At 48.0% G+C, this 22,978-nt stretch overlaps 1 protein-coding gene across 1 annotated transcript in view; it reads left to right on the forward strand.

The window, feature by feature from the left end:
• Positions 1-293: 293 nt before the first annotated feature.
• The window catches only part of EPHA1 (EPH receptor A1), a 34,198-nt gene continuing 11,513 nt past the window's right edge, over positions 294-22,978 (forward strand). Inside the window, exons 1-4 of the mRNA XM_059824568.1 lie at positions 294-387; positions 3,560-3,627; positions 15,410-15,685; positions 17,382-17,772. Coding sequence (XP_059680551.1) covers positions 294-387; positions 3,560-3,627; positions 15,410-15,685; positions 17,382-17,772 — 829 coding nt within the window. The remainder of the gene's footprint in view (positions 388-3,559; positions 3,628-15,409; positions 15,686-17,381; positions 17,773-22,978) is intronic.

Here is a 22,978-nt window from a genome sequence, read left to right on the forward strand (position 1 = left end):
GGAGGGAGGCTCCCAGGAAAGAGGTGGCTGCCTTTAAGGTGGGTTTATTTGCCTGCCAGATGGGAAGTCTGTGACCAGCCCCTTTAAAACAGGTAAAGGCAGTAAGGCTTCTCCACCCACTTGCCTTGGTCTTTCATCATAACTGTGGGCCAGGCAGGGAGGTTGTGCAATGCGTGCGCTCCACTCGGGCGGCTGCGGGAGAGGCTCATGCGCTGCGAGCAGGAGCCGAGGCTCGGCGGCCTGAGCCGGGAGAGCAGGCAGGGGCCGGCCGCTAGCCCCCCTCCCCAGCCGGCATGGCGCTGAGGGCCCGCAGCGGGGGGATCAAGCTCTCCCTCCGGCTCCTTCTCTTCTGGGCTCTCCTTCCCCGCCAGGTGCCTGGGAAAGAAGGTAAGCGTGGGACCCGCCGGTCCCTCTGCCCGCAGGGTTGGCCTGGGGCCGGCGGAGAGGGACCTCTCCGAGGGGCAGGGCTGAGGGCCTGGCCGGCGCGGTGGGGCCCCGGGGGCTCCGCGGCCCGCCCGGGGCGAGCTGGAGAGGGGCTGGGGTGTCTGGGGGGGCAGGCGGGTGTGGGGGGCCGAGGGCCGGGGTCAGACCCCATCCAACCCTTGGCGGCTCCGTGGGCTGAGCCCAGGTGTGTTCTCGCCCTCCCTGTCCGCCCCCCCCCAGTTGAAGCACAAGTGCCTCGGCATACCCAGTGATCCAAGGGAATCCTGCCTCTGTTTGCCTTAAACATAAGCGTTGCAGATAACAAGTTTAAACACAAACTCAGAAAGTTTCTCTTCCCCCCCCCACACCCCCGCAGTTTCCTCTGAAAGCCCTCCTGGGAGTTAACCCTTGTGAGCAAGGGGACAGTCATTTTTGGGGGGCTTGGAAGGTGAGACAGTCTCTTTCACCTACCCCCGTGTTGGAAGGTGGAGCTGGACTTCACAATTTCCTCCTCCACCTCTTCTCTTAAGCCTCCCTTGCTCTGTTCCACTTAGTCCTTTTCATTAGATGTAGTGATCTTTTTTCTTCCATCTTGGCAGTTGCACAGTGGTTATGAAACATCTGGGGAATGGGAATTTTTAATAGAGAGGTGAGGAAGAGTAAATCTCTCTTCTGTTCCCTACCTCCTCCTGCAGTTAATTCTCGCCAGAGACTTCCAGTCTCTGTTTTGCACAGCGAGAGGTGTTGGGGCTTTTCCATCCCAAGGACAGCCCTCTCCTTTGCTGCTCCAGGCTCTCGATCGAGAGGACTTAGTCATAACTGGCAGTTCAGCCATGGGCTCATCTCTGACTCTGCAAGTGCCGAGCGCTCTTCTAAAGCGTTCTCGACAAGCACGTTTGTATTAGGGCTCCAGCTAGATGGATGCAGCTAGCAGACCTTGTGGAGAAGGCCATCCTAGGTGAGAAGCGATGTAAGGTAGCGCCAGGCAGGCTCTGGTCGCCCTGCGTGTGTGACCAGTAGTTGGCAGTACCACTCAGGGACTTCTCTGCCAGCTTCTCCCCTATCTCAACCATCTCATTTGGGCTGTGTCTGTGGTCCACTCTGCCTTAAGGTATCTATCTGGGAACAGCTCCTTTCCCTGACGTTCTCTCTTATCCGAAGTCTTTCTTCTTTCTGGGGAGACCCTCCTCCCGTGTGGCTGGTCGGCCATGTGAGATTCCTGGCAGTGAGGCTGTGGACCAAAGAGCCAGTGGCCCCAGAGTACTTGTATTCCCTGTGCTCTTGTAGTCGCTGACTCATTCTTCCTTTCCTTGGAGAATCCCTGTTGTGGGTTTCACTTTGAGAGGTGCTTCTTGAGAACGGACTTCCCCCCCCCCCCTCCAGTGGGTACTGGGCAGCTGAAGGAGCCGCAGTTGGCGGTGCAGTGGCGTGGCACACAGGCTGTGCCAGGCTCCCGTCCCAGCCGCTTCTGAGTTCCTTCTCCCTTGCTCTGCTAGAACTTGCCATGCAGCCCCTCTCACTTCCACATCACTGCTTCAGGCCTGAAGTGCGTGGGATAGATATTATCTGGGTGACGGTTCTGGAAGGACAGGCTACCTCACCCTGAGAGTTTTTGGAGCCAACAACAGAAGAACAGTATCTCAAACGGAGAGATTGAGAACAGAAGGGAAGTGAGTGAGGAGCCTTGTCTGGACAGGGATTCTGTGGCGAGGAAGGTTTTGCCATACGACCATGCTGTGAGCGCCGCAAACTTGCAAAACCTGGATTCCTGCTTTTCCCTTCTCCCGATCCTGAAAGGGTGTTTCCGAGGTGAGAACAGCAGTGCAATCCTTATCTCTGATTCTGGGCCCACAGCCTGCTTCCTCATTCCACAGGACTCTTGCTGATCTGCACTTTACACTCTATTACCTGTAGTTGGCAGGCAGTATTTGTAAAGCAGTCAGATGAGGGGGAGGAACTCGGGTTATTTAAATGCCATTTAAATATTTCCCCCCTCCTACCTTTCACCCCCAAATTCTTTTCTGAGATGTTTAGAAATGACCCCTCTGAATACACCCACAGGAATCTAAAAGGGAATCCAAGGAATTTTTCCTGTTTCCTACGTTCCTAAGCTGGGGCTGCGATAGGTACACCGAAACCAGTCGTCTGTTCGGGCAGCACCAGCAGACCCAAAGGCAGGCATGAAGCTGCACATCCAGGGGTACAACTTACTTCAACTCCTCTTCCTTCTCCCTGTGATACATTTTTAATTCCTCTTCAGATCAAGACTTGAGGGCAAACTCTGATCACATTGTCAAATTTCTTTGAGGGCTAACAGTGAACATACCGCTGAATTTCTCCTTTGTCACCTGACTCCAGGAGCCAAGGCTTAACAACACAGCCATGCAGTGCAGTTCTGCAAGAGGTGGCAATGCTACACCTGGGAGCTGTTATCCTCTTACCGTCATGGCTAAAACAGTCATGGGGGGGAGAGAGGGACACGATTTCTGGGCCACCATCAGGTGGTGGACAGCCTGCGTCGGGGGTAGAGGGCTCGGCTGTTTGAGCAACCGATGTGTCTCTTGGCTTTTGGGCACTGTGACAGTGGAAAGTCCCTTCTGCAGCTTCACGCTGCCTCTGTGCTTTCCCACAGTGCTTTCAGCACTGAATAGTACCTCTGGGCGACACTGATTGATCTTTTGTGTTGGTAATTGTTTTGATCCCCTGCCTCTTCATCTGTTTGTCTGCTGCCTTCCCATTCCAAGGAAAGATGTGTTCAGCTGCTAATGCTGGGTTCCCATTTCAATAGGCTTCAGCCTCCTGCTCCCATTTTGAGGCAGCTTTAGGAAGCGGAAAAATTTGTCAGGGTTGCATTTTTTTGGATGTGTCTGTATATTACTTGAGAGGAGGGTGGAAGGGGATGGGGGTCTCCTATATGAGGAAAATCTTTTAACTCCTGACTGGCTGCACTGTCTTGTATCTTCCCATCCTTCTGCTAGCTGTGCTTTTTGAAGGTAAAAAGTCACAAAGGATGTGGGGCTGAGAGGGGAAGAGCAGGCTTTGCCCTCTGTGACAAAAGGAGGATGAAGCCAGTCCACAGGCCTTATGAGTTGGGTCACTGATCCTTTTTTTTTTTTCCCCTTCTTCTGGTGTTCAGTGGACCTACTCGACACAAGCACTGCACAGGGTGAACTGGGCTGGCTTCCAGACCCTCCAGAAGTCGGGGTGAGTACACACATTCAAGGAATGGGAGCCACTGGGAGGACTAAATGATGGAAAAGCATAATCCAACTTGAAATTTCATCCTGCCTCCCAAAACTGGGCTTCTGCAGCTCCACCCTCTCCTGGACATTGCATGCTTTGTAAGTCTCTCTCCCTTGCAGCCCCTTCACCTCTGCAGCCTTGCCCACTAGCCAGCTGTTTGAGGACTGATGCTTCATTGACTTCTGGTAGCTCTCAGTGATTAAACGTGTCCTTGAAATATATTGTTTCCATAAAGTAATAAAACTTAATGGAGAAAAAGGTAAAAATCAAATCATCACCCAGTTTTCCATCCTAACATGTTGCAAATGCATCTTATGGCTCCTTTTCCGGGCAAATAGCCATGGCAGAAGTATTTCTGTCTCCAAGTCTCTTAAGAATTTAGAATCTTTGTCTGTTTAAGGGTGTTCTGTCTTTTTTTTTTTTTCTCTTGAGCACTAAGCTGAATGATTCAGTTACAAATTTTTTAAATCAGCAGCTGACTGAAGAAATAACTGTTAACTCCTGGGGCAGCAATCTGGCCTGCTGGGTGGGCTGCAAGGTTCTAGGACTTTACACCGGGCCCTAATGCTGTGTTTGGCCCACACAGCTGATAATGAGATGCACTTCCGTTTGTTTCATGACTGTAAATTTGAGTTGATGGAAGTGCTTCAATTTTGTCCCCTGAAACGACTGCAGAATTGGACCCAGAAAGACAGCTGAGCTCTCAGCTATTTTTGTACAAGTACAGCTATTTTGCATCAAGTACAGATGAGCAGTCCCTCCAGCGTCACAACCGATGCGATTGAAGATGGTTTCCTTTCTACCAGCAGGACTGTGGGAGTGGTGGAAGGAAGGCACAAAGAAAAGGGAATTCAGGGACTATGCTGCAGTAGTTGGAAGGACGTATGGTGATACATAGTTCCAGTTCCTCATCCATGCTCTTATCTTTCTAGCAAGCCCTGAGCTCTCCTATGGAGAAAGAGTCGTTACCCTTGCTGCTTATAAGGTAGACCTGGGTTCAGCCTGTTCCTAACTCATTTTCATAACTTTCCTCTGCAATGCGCTGTGGCTGGTTTAAATTCACCCCAGCCTCTTCCTGCTCCTAGTAGTCTTGCTGGGTGAACTGGAGCCAGACAATGAGGTTCTCCTGTACTGGAATAACTGCATCTGTTTCGTTAGTACAGCTGTTTTGGTTATTATTATCATTATTATTATACCCTACTCAAAACAGGTGCCCTAGTGAGACATACATGTAGATCATGTTTTGCCCATTGTTCCCTTTGTTGTCCCCATCAACTGTCTGTGTGGTAATTTTAACCCAATACTAGGCTCCAGGCATGTTCAGGATGAAGTCTGCCTCTTGAAGAGACTGGAAAAAACCACTGAGAAGTGCATTCTAAAAATAATCTGATAGAAAGAAGACAAAACCTTTGTTACAGAACATCTGATTTTTGTGCAGTAGGTTCACAGCAGTGCTAGGAGTTGGCGTACCCTTCTGCTTGTGCTACATCTGTTTTTTAAAATATGTATATTTAAAATATAGGAGTTGTAACTGGAAATTGTAGAAGATGCTGGAAAACATGGCCTGAGAGCAATCTAAATGAATAGATCAGGATACTGATGACTGATAAACTAACAGAAGACGAAGAATAGATTCATTGACTTCTGATGAGCAACTCTTCTGCAGGGATTTGTCTAATTACATCATTTCCCAATAACTGTTAGGTGGAAGGCTGACAAATTGCCACAAGCAAAAAGGGAACAATGGGCGATTCTCTTGGAATCAGAACTTTGAAGAACTGTTTCTGAAACCATTCTTCCAAAATGGGGAAGTAAAGATGTTCGAAAGAGAACTGAGATTAATTCAGAACATCTTTTGACACAAAAGAGCTGAGATTAATACTGAATAGTCTGATTAGCTTGATTAGTACCAGGCTGGAAACATCTGAGCTGTATTGCATAGAGAGTTGAAGGGTGTATTTCATGTAACACTGCTACTTGTACCTAACCTCAGATGCCAGAGATCTCCCATCTGTGAGCTGGATTTGTGTCAATGTGCTTATCACACAGCGGAGGAATTTGCTGTGAGGAGTTTTCATGCTTTGTATGGACAAGGTCTCCGAGGCATAGCTCAGAAGAGGTTGGATAATTCTGTGGAGGCAGAATTACACCTTAGTTTTCTTCTCCCTTTTAGCCACTGACAATGGACGAGGTGGCTTGCCGTGTGCGACTGTTTGACAGTCAGACTTGGTCTGTATCCAGTACAGACAATGCTTCTGTTAACACAGGCTCAGCCTAAGAACACTGAGCTGTGTATCAGGCAGCTTTGGACAGCATGGGTCATTTTTCTGGACTCCAGGAGTACATCAGCTGGCAGTAAAATCTTGCCTAAGTTTAAAGGTAGTCTTTAAGTGAAAGTGTCCATACTTTAAAGTGTCTGTAGGAAGTTTGTTCGCTAAAAGGTTTGTGCTAGCTTGCTTTTTAATAGCTGTTTAGAGAAAGGGCTAGTGTTGGAAACTAGGCCCTTAAAAAAGGCAGATTGGAGTTCCTATAATCACTTTCTTATCTTCCTCACCACCTCCCCATCATCTAGAAAATTCCTTGATAAATTTTTTGTCTCTGAACTTTTGAGATAGCAATACCAGTTGGGCATGGGGAGGTGTATTACAGTACTAGTGGTAGATTCCTGTCTTTCAACATACATTACAGAGCTAATGATGATCACTTTGAAGGTGCGAGGAGTCCAGAATTTATTTGTTCTGACATTTCTTTAAGGCTCCCCATGCTGCAAAAACAGCCTGGCTACTTGAACTGATTTAAAAAAACATCACTGAAACTGTACAAAAAGGACTTCTCAAATCCTATCGTGAACAAATTCAGTTACTGGGCATAGTAGCATTGCTTCTTGGCAGCTTGTAAAATAACAGTATAAAAAGTTACTTATCTCTATTTTGCTTTCAAGTATAATTGCATCAGCTTTGAACAGATGGTGATGAGGAGTCATGTTATCCCCTTGCATTTTGCTTTTAATAGACGAGGCCCTGAGCAACCCAACCTGGCTTTCAAGTTGGCCTTGCTGTAAGCAGGGGATGGGAGTAGAGACCCAAAGGTCCCTTCCCACCTAAATCTTTCTGTGTTTACGGGATAGTTTTGCATTGTTTGTTCGTTAGCATTCTGAGCTTGCATTTTTAGCCCAGGCACAGAATGCCCTCCCACTTTTACCTGATTCAACGTTTTCAGCTCCGTAATATCTATTCCTATGGACTTTCTGTATCAGTTTATGAAGGCACACGATACAACGTATTGGGCAATCCAGTATTTGTCTTTAGTGGCTATGATTATTTCGCCCCCAGCTTGTGGGCCTATCTTGAAGTTTTCCTTTTGTCCACTGTTTCCAGTTTCTTTTTTGTGTGTCTGAATACTATTTGCATAATCCAGTCATACTTTCATGAGCGTCTGTGACTACTTAAGTTCCTAGCCATTTGTACTGTAGGATGCCGCATACTGGGCCTCTCAATATGACTTTCTGTCTCTATGCTGTTGAATGGATTGTAAATTAAACACACTTTACTCTTTTTTAGCTGGTATGTTTTCTTGGGAGGCATGCTTTCACCAGTTCTACCACTGTCTGCTTGTAAGAGAGCCCTTTTTCACAGTGACTTTGTTTTTAAATTGGGTATCTCTTATTTCAGAGATCACACGAACTCTGCTGCTGCCACTAATTGCCAAATTGTGTCATATTTATTACATATTAAGGGTTCAGCAATGCTCAGTTCTCAACTGGTAGCTGGTTTATGGAGCTTATTTTTCCCAAATTATATTCCTGCATGGATCATAGTATTACTAAAGTTTTCAGATGATTTTCTTAGTCTCCTTTCTAGGCTGCCATTGTTCTCAGACTCCTACGCATGGTGAGGTGGAGGACATAATTTCTTCTGCCTGTTCCATACTCTTGCTTGCTTCCATATGTACTTCAGAGTGTTGCTATCAGTTTCAAACTTTCTACCAGGTCTCCCAGTGTGCGTGGCACCTGACCTACTCAACTTTTCCAAAGTCTGCCTTCACACAGGACTAAGGATGTGCATTTAATCCCAGTGACCTAATGTATCCCAGAGGCTATTCATAAATAGCCACTAACTGCAACTATTGTGGCTCCAAAGACACTTTAAAAAACTTTGGAAATGATGTAATTCTTGTGTAGTTCTGCACCCCATGCTTCACAGGAGGTCTGATTATGAACATAGCAGCTGCCAAAGATACGCGAATGCAATATGAATAAGCCAGTGCTCAGATTTGGTTTTTTTTGAAGCCGTTATTTTCCTATTAAATCCCAGGCATAGTACAACTTCTACACTGCTCAGTTATTTTCTTTAGGCAATACACTAGATCAAGTACCTGTGATCTGTCAGCAACTTTTATATCACTGACCACACGGTAATGTTTACATGCCTTCAGGTTCTAGCAAGACGAGGTAGTGTTTCACCGGACTAAGAGGTCCCAGGTGTTAACAACAGCTGATGGCTGCTTTCTGTTTCCACTGCTTCTGCTCAGACACATAGGCCTGGTCAAGAAGGAAATAGTGTTGCGGGCCACACAGCCCCCAACCTGCAAGTTATTCCAGCACAGCACTCCTATTTCATTAAACCAGGGCAGTTCACTTTTAATCGGACTTCTTGGTATCTTACTTAGATACTCTTACTTGGAATGAGTCTCAACCAGTCAGCTTTTTGTAGCATCTGAAGATGGTGTGAAAAATAACCATCAGAAATGCTATTGTGTGCATCTCTTCCCACAACGGTTGACAATGCACATCCTTTAAGATCTAACTCGAAGGGATGTCATCACCCCTGGACCTGGAATCGAGTAGCAGTATATGCCTCAGCCTGCTCTCAGTTTAAGTATCAGGCATAGGGGATTAGCTCTTCCAAGTGAACAGGATCTGTATAGAAGTAAGGGACAAATGCCTAGTAAAGTCAATGACTAACTGGAAATGGGAACAGCTCTCGCTTAAGGGTCACATCCTGACATGCTGCTGCTGTTGATATACAGACTAGTGGAGATACTTGTTGACGATATTTTGTAAGTGAAAATTAGTTATTTTGTGTGGATTTGGGAGAGAAGGAAAAAAAATGTTACGCATATGCAGATATACTTTACTTTACTCAGAGGGGTAAGAGGGGGGAGTAAAAAAAGTGATATGAGAGGAAGGAAAGTGTAAATTAATAACTGTACCCTAGGCCAGATTGCATGAGCCACCAACTAGGATGAAGTCACTGCCACAGACCCAAGTAGCAATCTCCGCTAGTGCACTCAGTCTTGTGACCTGAAGGGCAGACAAGACCACGTTCTGAGCCAAAGCGAAGATGTTGTACAACCGTGACATGCATCACCATGGCTGCTCAGGGACTACAGTGATGACAGCACTGTTGCCTGGCAGCTTCAGGAAGCTGAATCACCCTTTTACAGCAGTTGAATGAGAGTGGACAAGGTTCACTGAACTTCCTCACGTCAACACAAAAGCACCACAAGTCAGCTGGAGCTTTGAGATGAGTCTGCCTATAGCCAGGTCCTCCAAGAAGACTAACAGGCTATTTAAAGTAAAAAAACAAAACAACTTTTATTATAATAGCAACCAAAATACTGGTGAGTTTGCAGGCAGAAAGGTTAGGAAGGAAAGGCTTTCTATCTTCTGTTACCTGCTGTGTCCTTGCTGGATGGACCTATGCTTTGAAGTGTGATTCCTACCATCTCAGAGGCAGAGTTGCAGAAAAAATGTGCCTGTTCCCTCTGATTTCTTGGAAGGTTATTTCTGTTGCTTCTAAGGCCTACTTCCTGGCTTCCCTGTGCTTGACCTGCAGCCTGCCAGCTCCTCACTGTGACTTTCATGCTGCCATCTCCTGCAGCTTCTTTTCTCCAGGCAGGTTTGATCATCTCAAGGAAAAGGCACAACCACCCTGTTCCTGTGTGGGATTCCACCTGATCTGTCGCTCGTCTTTAAAAGGAACCTATGCAAACAGAGCAAATATTGCCCATTGCCATCAGCCTCATTTCCCAGGTTCTCTGTAAATACTTGACAGACCATACAAAACCATAACTCACATGATACGAAGCCCTTTGCCTTAAAAAAACCCCAAACACTTCCATTTACAATGGATCCTTTGCAATGTACAACACAGGGCAAAAACAACGTGAGAGCTAACATTTGCTTTATTAGTAATACGACTTTAGCCATGAACTCTGAACTCTTTAAGATGCACCATCTGATTTTTCCACTCCTGTCCTTTTTGTAGTTATTGATATTGTTAGTGGGTTTTAGCAAAATATGTATATATGAAACAAGTGTTCCAAAATACCTAGGTGAGATGTTGGACTAGAGTATCAATATCACTCATCTACTAGCATCTGTTGTGATCAGAACTGCTTTTGTGCAAGACCTTAATGTGGCCAGGCAGTGCAGAGAATGAGCAGACAGCAGAACCTGGGTTTGATAAACAGGTTCTGTAATCAATTTGCTAGAGCTCTGTGGCTCACATGAGCACCTTATCTTCCCATAAGAACCTGAGTACAAGTTAAATTGGAAGGAGATGGGTGGGATGGAGACCTGTGTGCTAGTGCCCTAAAGGACAAGTGATTACATAATGCAGTTGCTCCTCCCTGAAAATAATCAATGGATCATTGTGGGGAAAAAATACATCATCCCACCCAGAAAGATACTGTAGACAAGTAAACACCACTTCTGTGTTCAGTTGTGTCAAAGACTCCATGATGATGTGATGAAATCAAACTTCCCTGACCGTTGCCAAAAGATCAAAGAAATAAAAGCAGCCTCTTTGCTGTTCTCAGATCTAAAGTTGTAGGACTCCTGAAGTTAAATGTCTAGATGTCACCACACTTCTTCCATCATCGTCATCTAAATTATCTTCCACACCAGCAAAAGAACTTGCAAGAGTATTGAGAAACTTTCAGCGAAGGGTCACAGAGACTTCATTCTGGAATATTGTCAGAACACCACTGTGGTGCTGCTATTTTTGACTGGCTGGTCTGGCTTCACCTACTGACAGATTTTTGTCAGATGTATCTTAGCTGAAGAGAAGCTGTTCATCATATCACGGCAGGAATCAGCAAGACGTCTCTGTTGTCATAGCCTTTCCTCTGAGGCACTACGCTAAGAATGCAGTATAGCCGAACCTGTAATGTACAACTGCCTTCAACTCTGAATCTATTCCAGGAAGGTTTTTTTTGGTCACAGTAGCATGCAAATGCTACTATACGAAAGTCAAAGACACTCCATAGGCAAAAGTGCTGCCAGGGGAAGGAGATAGAAACCATTCAGCAGTGCGTGTTCTGCTAGGTGGTTTCAGGCTTGGGACACCAGTGACGTATTGTTGCTGAAAATGATTGCTATTTTGGGGCCCTGCAATTTTTCTTCAGGAAGAGATTTCATGCATTAAAATAGCACTCTGAATTCTGTTGCAAATTAGATGGGAAAGAGATGCACTTGCTAAGCACAGGTACACTGTAGCTGGCTGTACTAACTCAGCCGGTCTTTTCATCTTAGTCCAGCTCTCTAACTCAAACAAGTTATTGGTTTTCAGTTTGTGAACTCCTATCTTTTCCAGTGGAGATACACATCTTAGTTCAGTAACTTTAAGCCTATTGGCAAGATGCTTGCCTTGTTGTTGCCTTCTGTAAGTCTCCTAGAAGTGTTGCTGTGCCTTTCCCCAGGGGTCTGCAGGCCACAGATTGGAAGCCACTGTGCTAAGCTAACGTGAAGGCAAATGAAATATAGGTCACAGCAGACAGGCTCTTATCTGAAAGAAGGCAGGGCAAGTCCCTGGCAAGCTGGAGATGGAGACAGCATTACTGTTGCAAGCCACAAGCTCTTTTGACTCCAGTCTGAGTCTAAGGATTTGCAGTACTGTCACGGTCTGCTGCCTCGGTCACTGGTAGCCTACCTCTTTACTAGCAAGGATGAAATTTGTGTTCGTCATCACAAAAAGTTTGCTGGGGTTTTTCTTCCACATAAAAAAAGACTAAAACTGAAAGAGACCACTTTATTGATGCCTGCAGAGCCTGAGACAGTAGCCCCAAGAAGACCTATGAACTGTCTCAGGTTGTTTCCATCTTAGACCTTATGGCAGATACTAGGAAGAGGAGCTCACAGATGGATGGAGGAATCACAGGTTGTCCTAGATAGGGTCCTTGGCACAGACCTAACCTAGAGGAGGCTCATTTATAGAAAAAGCAGAGTAAGCCTTCCTTAGGCTTCAGAGCTTCAAACTGTATAATCAGTTCAGAGTCAATCAAGGCAGATATTAAAAGGCATGCACCTTATCTTATCTTTGGATCTTTACTCACAAGGCAGACCAAACCAATACTGTTTACCACATATATCTACTGGCGCCCTTCCAGATTGTCATTCAAGTCACGCTGAACAGCCTTCATAAAGACAGCTCGTCTCCACCACTGCTTTCTTTATATTGAATCCAACCAAGCAATGGGAGGAAAGTTGTCTGCCTTTCTCCTAAACCTGCAGTGTTCTGAGCTTATTGAGATAGTACTTTTGCTTTGAGGTTTTCATTCACTTAACACTAATTGCTGTGCTGGAATTATTTTCCTCTGTATTACACCACCAAACCAAGACTTTCAAGAACAAATCTCTGGAATTAAGTGCCTGTGTTAGTACCTGGGTTCCTGAGAAGTACAGAACACCCGTTTGTTCTCAAATCCAATGGCTACATCCTTACACTTTTTTAGAAAGTCAAGCTAGTAATTTATGGCCCTCTCTGGAATGCATTGGCTTTTGTTTACGTAGCAGCTTTTTAAGAATTCTAAAAGGTATTAAAAGTTTAAAGACTAGTTCAAAGACAGTTTAAACTTAAATAAGAATTTAAAAGAGTTTAAAAGGAATTTTAAAGAATAAAATTTAAAGTGTTTAAGAACTCGTTAGCTTGCTTGGAGCAGGGAATTGGACTAGATGATCTCCAAGGGTCCTTTCCAACGTAAGTCTTTCTATGATTTTGAATCTTACGAGAAAGTTTCCCGTAGCATCACAAAATCACAGTTCACTCACTGCTAAAATGGGGAAGTCTGACTCCCACTGACGCCAGCTTCTCCTGGAAGCGTGTTTCCCATCCTGTGGCCAAAATGATGACTGAGTAAGGATACAGTGCTGGAATGGAATGGGTAGAAAGTTACATTATCACAGGAGGCGGATTCAATGTCATTGGCAGACAAACTGGAGAGCCAAGAAATTCATATTGATTGAGCCAGGCTTTACCACACATGTTCATTAAGAACATTACATTAAAAATCCGAGGCATACATTTTGATTTTGCAGCAGATTCTTTGAGGATGTGAGACAGTTGCGTAGCAACTTCTGGACTCATTGCCCTTTCATTAAGTGTTGTATGTAACAGTTTTCCTCTACTACTTTGAATTTAAAAGCTTCACTGAATTATGAAAAGAAGTCACAAGCATATTTAACAATAGTGCTGTATTGTTAGCATAAATAATATCCTAATTTTACTTCCTTTACCCATCAGCAGTAGAGTCTAGAAAAACCAAGTCTGACTCCCTTGTTATTTCTTCGCACCACTCTGCATATGAAACTGTGCAATAGTCAGTGCTAAGCATCTTTGCCCTGAAGAGCTCAGTCTGGAAGAAGCTGGACTGAGATGAGCTAAGAAATACAGGAGTTAGCAGTTGGATTTTTTCCAGCAGTAGGGTTTAAAGGAAGTTTTTCTGCTAGAGTTGTCACTATTGAAAATGAAATCTTGGTCCTGTATCACTTAAGTTTTGAAAATGGTATATTCAGGACATGCATCACAACGGCTCACGTCTTTTGGTGAGACATGTCTGTGGCATTGCCTTAGGATAAACTGCTAATGGAAACTTGTCTAACTCTCAGTTTTCAAATGCAATTATGCATTTCCCATCAGCTTGGTGGAGGTAGACACCCATGGAAAAATGCTTCTAAAAGCCAGTCCTAACATTGGCAGTTTCTATGAAAGCTACTTTGCTCTTATTCTCCTTTCTAACTTCTTTTCTTCTATTTTAGTGTACTTCAGGTCGTGTTGTAAATTCAGTTCTGTAGCATTTTCCAGAAGTTTTTCAATGAAGTAGTGCAAGGGGTGATGAAGAGGTTGCCCCTTCTGGTTGATCAATTGAGACTGATCAGCCTGTTTCTCTCCCTTGCTATCCTGAGTCCTTTGACCTCCCGTAAGTGAAATAAGTGTAAATCCTGTGTGGCGCAGGTACATGCCAGCTGGATCAGATTAAGAGGGTGGGGTAACACTGGAGATTAATTACATGCAGAAAAAGGAAACAAGAAGGGACACATAGATACCATCCGCAGAACTTCCTGGGAGGAGACTGCTAGTATGCACTTAGGCAAACCTCTGAAATCAGACAGATACGAGCTTGTGCTATCAGCAGGGCTTGCTAGTGTGGAGAAAGCACTCTGATAGTTTTCGGAGTGGGGCTGCATAGGAGGTATGCTCTAAGTCATGGCATAAAAGCAGAGCCTCCTTTGGCACTCTGCGGGTCCGTATCTTATATTCCACTAGTAAAGTGACCTGGTCTGTGGGATTAGAAGCTGGGGGAGAGGCTGCAGGGTTGTGCTGTGAGGACCGGAGGTGGTGGTGCTGGAGAAATATGCGAGTCTCACGCTCAACCCATGAGACTTGACAAGCCTAGAGTAATACAGAGACTGAGGCCTTGTTTAAATTGCACCTTAACCTGGGGTGTGATTTAAAACCAAGATGCTTAAACTTGTGCCAATACCTATGTGGGCACTTGTTTCAATTTAATTTGATTAAACATTTAAAGCATAATGAGAAAGGCGGTCTTAGCACTGGTGGAAAAAGGATCTAAGTTATTTTCCCTGTGGACAAAACCTTGCTTTCCAAGTTTTCAGTTCTCATGTGCGACTTACTCAAAAGAGAATATTCTTTGCATTTTGCATCTGACCTGTGGTAAGGAAACAAAACTAGAACCACATAAAATTCAGCAGAAGTGTATGTTAAAATATGTATCAAACCCTATTGGAGTAATACAAATAGTATTGGTGTGGTCATATAACCAGCTGGGCCCATGTCTTCCTCCTAGCCATTATTTGCCTGGGGAAGAAGCAGAACATAGTATGAAGTCAGGAAAATCAACTGAGTTTTAACAGTTAAATTAGGGTTTGCAAAACATCATGCTTAAAGAAGCGTGAACTCCAAATTAATGAGTGCTTGCTCTAACATAGTACTTCTGCAACTGACCTTCCCATTGTGTCGGGCCATCTTTTCTCTTACCTCAAAGTGCTGCGCATGATTTTCAGGGGCATAGTCCTGATCTGGTACGTCTTACTGTACACTTTGAATGCAAATGGTGGCAGAGGGAAGTGGCCAATACATGGGAGTAGTGGGTCTTTTTCTCAATCTAAGATAAGACAGTGTATGAAAGAAATAGATTGGAACCGAGGTAGGATGAAGGGGATGTACAAGGGTCCATGCACTGTTGTTCCCTTCAATTTGTCCTAAGTCAGATCCTAATTACAGTATCCTCTTTGCTCCCTACGTAAAGAGGTTAGGCAGATACGGGGCTCTAGACCAGATGCAGCTTTTGCTCAGTGGAAGAGACCCTTTAGCTAGCCAGGCTTTGAGCCCTGAACACTATGTGGGAATGGATCTTTTAGGCTAGATTTTGTCATATTTGAAGTGAAACTTGTTTCTCACATCTGTCTAACAATGTGTGTTTTCTTCTACCCTGGGAGCAGTGGAGTGAAGTGCAGCAGATGATAAATGGTACCCCGGTCTATATGTACCAGGACTGCAGCGTGCTTTCCGAGGGTGACACTGATCACTGGCTTCGCACCAACTGGATTTATCGGGGTGAGGCAGCCTCCCGGATTTATGTGGAGCTAAAGTTTACTGTGAGGGACTGCAAGAGCTTCAAAGGTGAAGTGGTGACCTGCAAAGAGACCTTCAATCTCTATTACATGGAGTCTGAACAAGATGTTGGGATCCAGTTCCGCCGCCCGCTGTTCATCAAGGTCCGTAGCGCTGGGGGTGAAGACTGAGTCATACCTTTCTGCTTAAACTAGTCGTATCTTTCAGCTTAAACTAGGTGTGTCTTGCTGGCTGGGGGAGGCCAGGAGAAGCGTCATCTGGGGAGGTGCATGGATAGTAAGCGTTGTCCTTAGAATAAACTTTGCCCCCAGTGCCCTCTGTGATGCTCAGAGCAGTCTTTGCCACGGGAGTTTTCAAATGAGCTCAGCCCTCCATTCTGCTTAAGCACTTATTTAACTGGACACCACATAGGTCAGGATTCTAAAGGGTTATAACAGTGCTAGATGGTTACACCAATTTTTAGAAATCGTAAAGCAGAGAACAAAGGAATTTGACCTGCCTTAGGTAACACAGCAAGATTAGACCAAGTGAAGAGCAGAATCCAGTTCAGGTGCCTGCACTCCTGATCATTTACTCGATTGTTACAAGATACAGGGTCTTTTTTTTTTTTCCTAAAACTGGAGGTGATGGCTTGCTATAATGAAATTCTCCCTTGTGCGAAAGTATTTAGCAGTGCTATATTTTAACTGCTGTTTCCCCCAACATAGTGCCCTCTTGCCATGGAAACATTTGAATTGCAGAACAGGGAACCTGAGATTTTTTGTAAAGGAACTTCTGTAACCCAGTTCTGTCCTAAAAGAAGCCACAGACCTAAATTATTTGACTGCCCTTTCCTCTGCAGTTTAAATGGCATGTGGCAAAACCAAAGAATGGTAAAGGCCTCCACAGGCAGAGCAGGACTCTGGTAACAGATTCCCCTCCCTCCCCAGTGCTCCATCCACCTCCCCTGCAGCTGGGACCTACCCGGTGAATTTGTGCGATACCTCCACAACTCCTAAAGCTGCCTTAGGATCCCACTGCCAGATGCAGCTGCTGTGCAGATCCTTTCATCTGCCATCCAACTGCACAGAGCGGGTGGTGTCACATAATGGGGAGGGGCCCACGGTGGAGAGGATCAGTTATCAGGCTCGCTCTCTGAGAAGGAAGGCCACCCCACCATCAGGCTCTCTGAGAAGGAAGGACCACCCCACCTGCAGTCTGGCCCTTCCATATCACATGATGTCACAGAGACCTTTCCCGTTGCCCAGGCCTTGAAAGCATCTCTTTCTGTCTCTCTCGTCCTTTGTTTGCTGAGGCGGTGGGAATGTAAGAGCAGGGGAGCAATTTTCACCTGAGTATCTACAGTCCTGAAGTATGTTGAGTGCTGCATGAGAAGCACCTTGCAGTAAATGATCTGATCTTCATCAAGTACAGCCTAGAAACAGGTGGCTGTAATTCAGTGGTCAATTTAAAAACACAACACAACTGTTGTGATTTTACTGCATACAATTCACAAACAAAGAAGAGTATCACAGAAGAGAGGTTTGCTCCTTTAGGGGCAATTCCTAAAGACTTCTGAGAGCAGAGATCCAGAACGTCAGCGTGCTATATAAGACCAGTGAATGACTGCCAAGGAGTTAAAAGGAGATCCTGGGAAGTATGGAGGCAAGAAAGGATGCAGATCCTGTTGTTAATGCTTCCTCCACGCGCAAAGAAAGCATGCAGTGCACTGGCATTAGAAACAGTTGACCATACAGCCTCCAAAAGGCCTTAGTCTAAAGAAGTTTGAGAGGCGTGGGTATTTCTGCTGCTGCTGCCTGCTCAGATGTTAACGCTGTTGTCTTTTTCTCTTTTGCTTAGCTCAACACTGTGGCAGCAGATCGAAGTTTCACAAGCAGAGACATCGAATCGGGTGTCATGCAGCTGAACACAGAAGTGTGCCCCATTGGGAAGCTGTCTCGCCGGGGCTTCTACTTGGCTTTCCAGAACTCCGGGGCTTGCGTAGCCATGGTGTCTGTCCGAGTGTATTACAAGACTTGCCCGGAGGCAGTGCGGGGCCTGGCCCATTTTCCAGAGACGCTAGCAGGTTCAGAGGGGCTGACAGAAGTGCTTGGGGTCTGCGTGGATTATGCCTCTGAAGAAGTGGGCTCTCCCCCGAGGATGCATTGCAGCACTGATGGGGAGTGGCTGGTACCAATGGGCCGATGCCTTTGTGCTGTGGGGTTTGAGGAAGTCGATGGGAGCTGCGTAGGTGAGTATGCAGACAGACACTGGCTGTAGGCCATGGGCAAGGTTCCAGGGAGCTAGAGATCAGAGCATCTGTAAGCATAAAGTGGGATCAGGGGAGTTAGCGTGGTCTACCTCTCTCTTGCCTGCCCTCTGTGCCTGCCAGGTGTATCTGATACCTTTCCTGCCCTCCTTGGCTTCTCTTCTTCAGTTGTGATTTTTCTCCTCATCTGTCAGGTGAAAGACCTGCACACACCTCTCCACTCCCTCTTGGGCTTCATCCAGGAGCCTTCAGCTCTGGAGCTAGTTTCTGCGAGCTGTAACTGCGTGATTGACACTGACTCACTCAACAACTGGTTCCCAACCCTTAAATGGCAGCCTTGTGCTCTCAGGGCAGACGGGTCAGATGCATGGAACAGTGTATTTGTCCCGTGACTAGAAAGCTGAGAGCCGGAGGGGGGCCAGTTTCTCCCCTGTGTCCCCTTCTGCTTGGACTGGGATGGCTCTTCTGCCATGGGAAACCATGTAAAGCACATTGCACAATACTGTCAGTGCCCGGCTCATTTCTGAGGAAGAGCAATTAGCAGGCATAGGAGTCACCGGGGTACTGGAGCCACAGAGTGAGCCAGGGTTGTTGCAGCAAGCAGTGCAGGGCTCTCCCTTCGCCACAGAAGAGACAAGATGCAGCTTCTTAGGGCAACTTTGTGTGTTTGTCAGGGGAGAGGATACCTGTGGTGTTTTGGGGGATATGCATTACTGCAGGGAGGGAGGTAAAAGACAGCACATCTTTACTCTTCTTGTCACATCCATATGGCACAACGCTAGGGCTTATAGAAAAAGGAATCCATGCAGTGCTGTCAGGGTCAGCGGGTGCCCCGTCTCCCTGCTTTGGTCTGTCTTTGCTCCGCTACAAGGATCTGGTGCTTCTATGAATCCCCACTGCTTGCTGCTCATTTCGCTTGGAGAGCTGGTGAAGGTTGAAGCACAAGATCCTTTCCCTTCTCCAGCAATCCCCTCTCCTTGCATAGCTCAGCCAGTTTTTCCACTTAGGTGCTACAGAGCTCTCCCCGCCCTCCTGAGAGCACTCCCCTGGGAAGGGGCAGGAAAGCTGTCATGTCTGGACAAGCCCTGACTGCTATCACAGCACAGGTTCATTTTACATCTGTGCTTTTATCCCACTCCGCCCAAGCACAGCTGCAGCCAGAAGTGTCTTTTGTAGGATCAGTAGGGACTGGGGAGGTCCCCCAGGAGGGGAAGGGAAGAGGGGAGAGCCTAGCAGGAGTAGAGGGAGGTACTTCATGTTCAGAGCAGTGTCTTATTGGAGGATCAGAGGAGAAGGTGAATGTCGGTTGCCTGCTGGGGGATATCTTGGGGTCCTCTCCCTCAATGGAAAAGACCAGGCATTGTGCAAAGGACTGGGAACAATCCAGGTCAGGATAATGACTGAGCTCACAGCTTCTACTTTGTCCTCAGAAAAATGAAGGACTTCTCCTTCCAACATGTAAAGGGGGACAGGATGAAGACCTTCTGGCAGCATCTTCAGGTTCTGAGTATTGCCTTAAGTAGGAACCAAAAAAAAGGGAGGCTGAACTACGACCCTTGCCTCATAACAGGGAGGAAAACCTGGCCTCTGTTGCAGGATAGGAGGCAACAGAAAGCCAGAGGTCGAGGTTCTGAACTAGTTGACTCAACCTCTCAGTCAATTCCCAGCCATATAAAGCTCTGCTGGGTACACGATGGCTTGGCCACCCCACGATCCCAGAAAAACTGTGCCTGCCCAGGGCATTACGTCTCAGCCTCTCATAGCATTGCAGACTTGCTGCCGATAAACCCAGAGCTCCGGATTAACTTCCTCCAGTATGTAATCTATTGTGAACGCAAAGGCTGGCTGTGCCCCTGGCCTCTGTTCTGGTTCCTTGACGGGCTCTGCAGGGCGGCGGGTGGGCCGAGCTCCCTGTCAGCTCACCTCAGGTCTGGCGTCTGCAGGCTGCCCAGCGCTTGCTGGCAGTCTCCCCGTGAGCACCTGTAGGAGTAAGGAACGAGGGGAGGGCCTCGCCGGTGCCTGGCGAGCAGCGCTGAGCAGGCCCTTTCCCAGGCCTGCTTTCCCCCTCCTGTCGCCTGCAGCGGGGGCCCGGGAAATGGGGTGCCGGGGGCCAGAGGGGCTGGGCGGGAGCGGAGACTGCGGGCTCTGCGCCTCCGCCGCCGGGCACGCTCCTGGGGGAGCCCAGGGCAGCCGTTCCTCCGCTTCTGCCCAGGGACCCCACGGCTTCCAGGGGAGGGAGGCAGGCGGCGACGGCCGCCGGGCCCCCCGGCCAGCCGCCCGCCGGGCAGCGCCTCCTCGCCCCCTCCTGCTGCAGGCCTGGGCCGCGGCCCGCCGGCGTCCGGCCGCCCCCCGCCCCGGGTGCTCCGCGGAGGCTTCGCACCGCCGCCGGGCCGGGCCGGGCCGGGCCGGGCCCCGCGGCGCCTCGCCGGTGCTGTGCAGCCCCCTGCCGGCCGGTGCCGGCGCGGCGGGTGCGTGGGGCCGGGCTGCCGCGGCGCGGGGGGGGCCGAGGCGCCGGGCGCCGCCGCCGCAACGCTTGGTGCGGTCAGGCGGCGGCCGGGGGCGGCGGGGCGGGTGGCGGCGGCCGGGGACCGGGCCGGGGGCTCCGCCCTGAGGCGCCGGGGCCGCTCCCTCTCGGGCCCCGCGGGCGCTCCCGGGCTGCGCTGTGCGCGCCGCTCCCAGGGCGCCGGCCGGGGCCGGCCTGGGCTTGTGTGGGCCGCCGGCCCGGGACCGGATGGCCTCGCCTGCCGCCCGCGGGAGCTGCCCCCGCGCTGCGCCCCGTCCCTCCCAGCGGGCCCGGGGCTGGGGCCGCGCCGGCGTCTGGGGCGGGCGGGCGGGTGGGTGCCTCCGCTCCTGCCCGCACCTCCTGCCCGCACCTCCTGCCCGCACCTCCTGCCCGCACCTCCTGCCCGCACCTCCTGCCCGCACCTCCTGCCCGCCTGCAGTTTGCTGGTCTAGGCCCAGCCTCGGGTGATGTGACCCGGTCCGGCCGGCTGGTGCCTGCCCGGTTACCTCCTGCGTCTGTCCCGTCGCCCGGGTGTCCCCGGTGCGGTTCCCTTCCTGCACGCCCTCGCCCTGCGTGCTGTCTCCCTGCCTGGCCGCTCTCCTGCTTGAAGGGCGGCAGCACCGCCGGCGAGTAAGGCAGCGGCCGGAGACCTGGGCTGGGGGCTGGAGCCTGGGCCTGGAGGAACAGAGGCCTCACAGAGGCTCTCCTGGGGTCAGCCAGCTGTTCTTGCAAAGGTCCCCAAACCCCAATTTCCCTAATTTACCTGCTGACTGTCTCAGCCTGATAATAAGTTGTGTGTATGTTGTCCCATATTTATGGCAGGTGGTGGTGTCCGGGGAACATCAGAACCTCTGTGTTAGACAAGTCTGTGGCCCTGCGCTTCGTTTGTTTTTCATGTTGCTGTCAAAGCTCTCCCGACCCAAACTGATCTAGTGTTAGGAACTTTGAAATCTTATGCTGGAGCAAAATGGCAGGAGGCCACAAATCTTTCATCCTCACTCCAGCATGGAGAAGTGCTCTGAGTCATGAGCAGCCTGGAGATCAAAGTGACTTTTCTTCTTCTTGCCTATTTCTGAAGGAGGTGATTTGATCTTCAATGTAAATGGGATCTCTTTGGGTTGGTGACAATCAATGCTTGAGCCTTGTAATTCTTTCAGCAGCCTTTGCTATCACTGACCACATAGTTGTACGATCGTAGCTCAGAATGACAGACTCGTTCCTGAGTGGTTCTGTTACTTCCTGAAATCGGAAGGTGCTGGTTGCTCCTACTTTTTGTGATTATTTCTCCTTTTTGCGCTCTTCAGGCTTAACTGTTGCAAACCCTTTTGGCCTGTGTACTGTCATAGTATCCCCAAATGGTTGTGTGATGGTATTACCATGCAACCGGTAGGCCAGTTGACATCATCCAGTGTTAATAGGACAGTCTGCCTGCCGTCCCAGGGTGAGAAGTGGGACCAATAGGAATGAGATGAAGCCACTTCTCTGATCACAATCTAGAGAGAGATCACAACGTACACTGAGGATAACGACTCTTCCTGAGCCTGATGGTGAGGAGTCTTGTTTGGCCTTTGTTAGTGGACATTTTTTAGGTCCCTCAGGTGTTCCTCTGTGTCACATAGTAGGAATGGCTGGATTGTTTTTTGTCTTCTGGATAAAGGATCATTTCCTATGCTGTGCTCCACCACAGTAAGCCATTTGTGTCAGGGTCCTGAGCAGATGGCTTTGGGGTGTTCTCCGCTGGGATCTTCTGAGGGATCACACAGGGCATTCTGGCTTTTATAGTGCAATATGAAAAGGGTCATTTCCTCAATGCTCAAGTTAAATGCAAGGTGGTAGCTGTGGCAGAAAATTCGTGTATGCATTGCTCAACCATCTGATTAGTGTTTGTTTCTTTAGTTTAAGAACATTTGACAGATTCATTTAGCACAGGCCGGTAAACCATTAAATTCACAGGTTACTTCAACCTCCCTCACTCATTTGCTCCTTGCTACACATCTATAGAGGTGAAGCATTGACCTTGAGACAACTGGTAGACAAACTAGTGCTCCTGCAGATCAAGCTAATAGTAATGCAGCAAAAACAGAGAGTCAGATTTCATACTTAGAGAAAGACGTGGCTGCTTATTTTTGTGGCACTGGAAACAGAAAGCTCGTGGCACCTATTCTCTTGCGGTCTGTGTTGGCTCCATAGCCAGTTACACTCACTGCTGTTAGGCGAACTGAGAGTTATCCAGATATTCCCCAGGGCCCTGCTAGGGGATGCTCTGATACAACACTTGAAATCAGAAAAGATGCTTCTGCTAAAAAGCCTACCGGCTTTGCCATATGAAGTCAGCAAGCAGAGGCCTCTGAGGAGTACAAGGACTCAGAGCTAGTATTTACAACTCTTCTTTATGGTGTGGAAAGCTTGAAGGCCAAGGTGGGGACCAGTCTGGGTTTATGTTGAAAGAAGTCTCTGAGGTTGACCAGCTTCTGTTTTCATACAGCATCCATGAGGAATGAGATGCCCCTTCTTCATTCTGCAAGTCCTATCATAACGTTGATCCTACCTTGAGTTTGCATCTCCTCTCTATCTGCTCTGAGAAGATGATTGGTCTAGGTGACCTCCAGGGGTCCCTTCCAATCTGAATATTTCTGTGAGCTAAGAATATGGAAGAAAAGCAAGCAGATAAAGAAGTGTTCAAGA

This window comes from Gavia stellata, chromosome 1, assembly GCF_030936135.1.
Source record: "Gavia stellata isolate bGavSte3 chromosome 1, bGavSte3.hap2, whole genome shotgun sequence".
NCBI classification, from domain to species: Eukaryota; Metazoa; Chordata; class Aves; order Gaviiformes; family Gaviidae; genus Gavia; species Gavia stellata.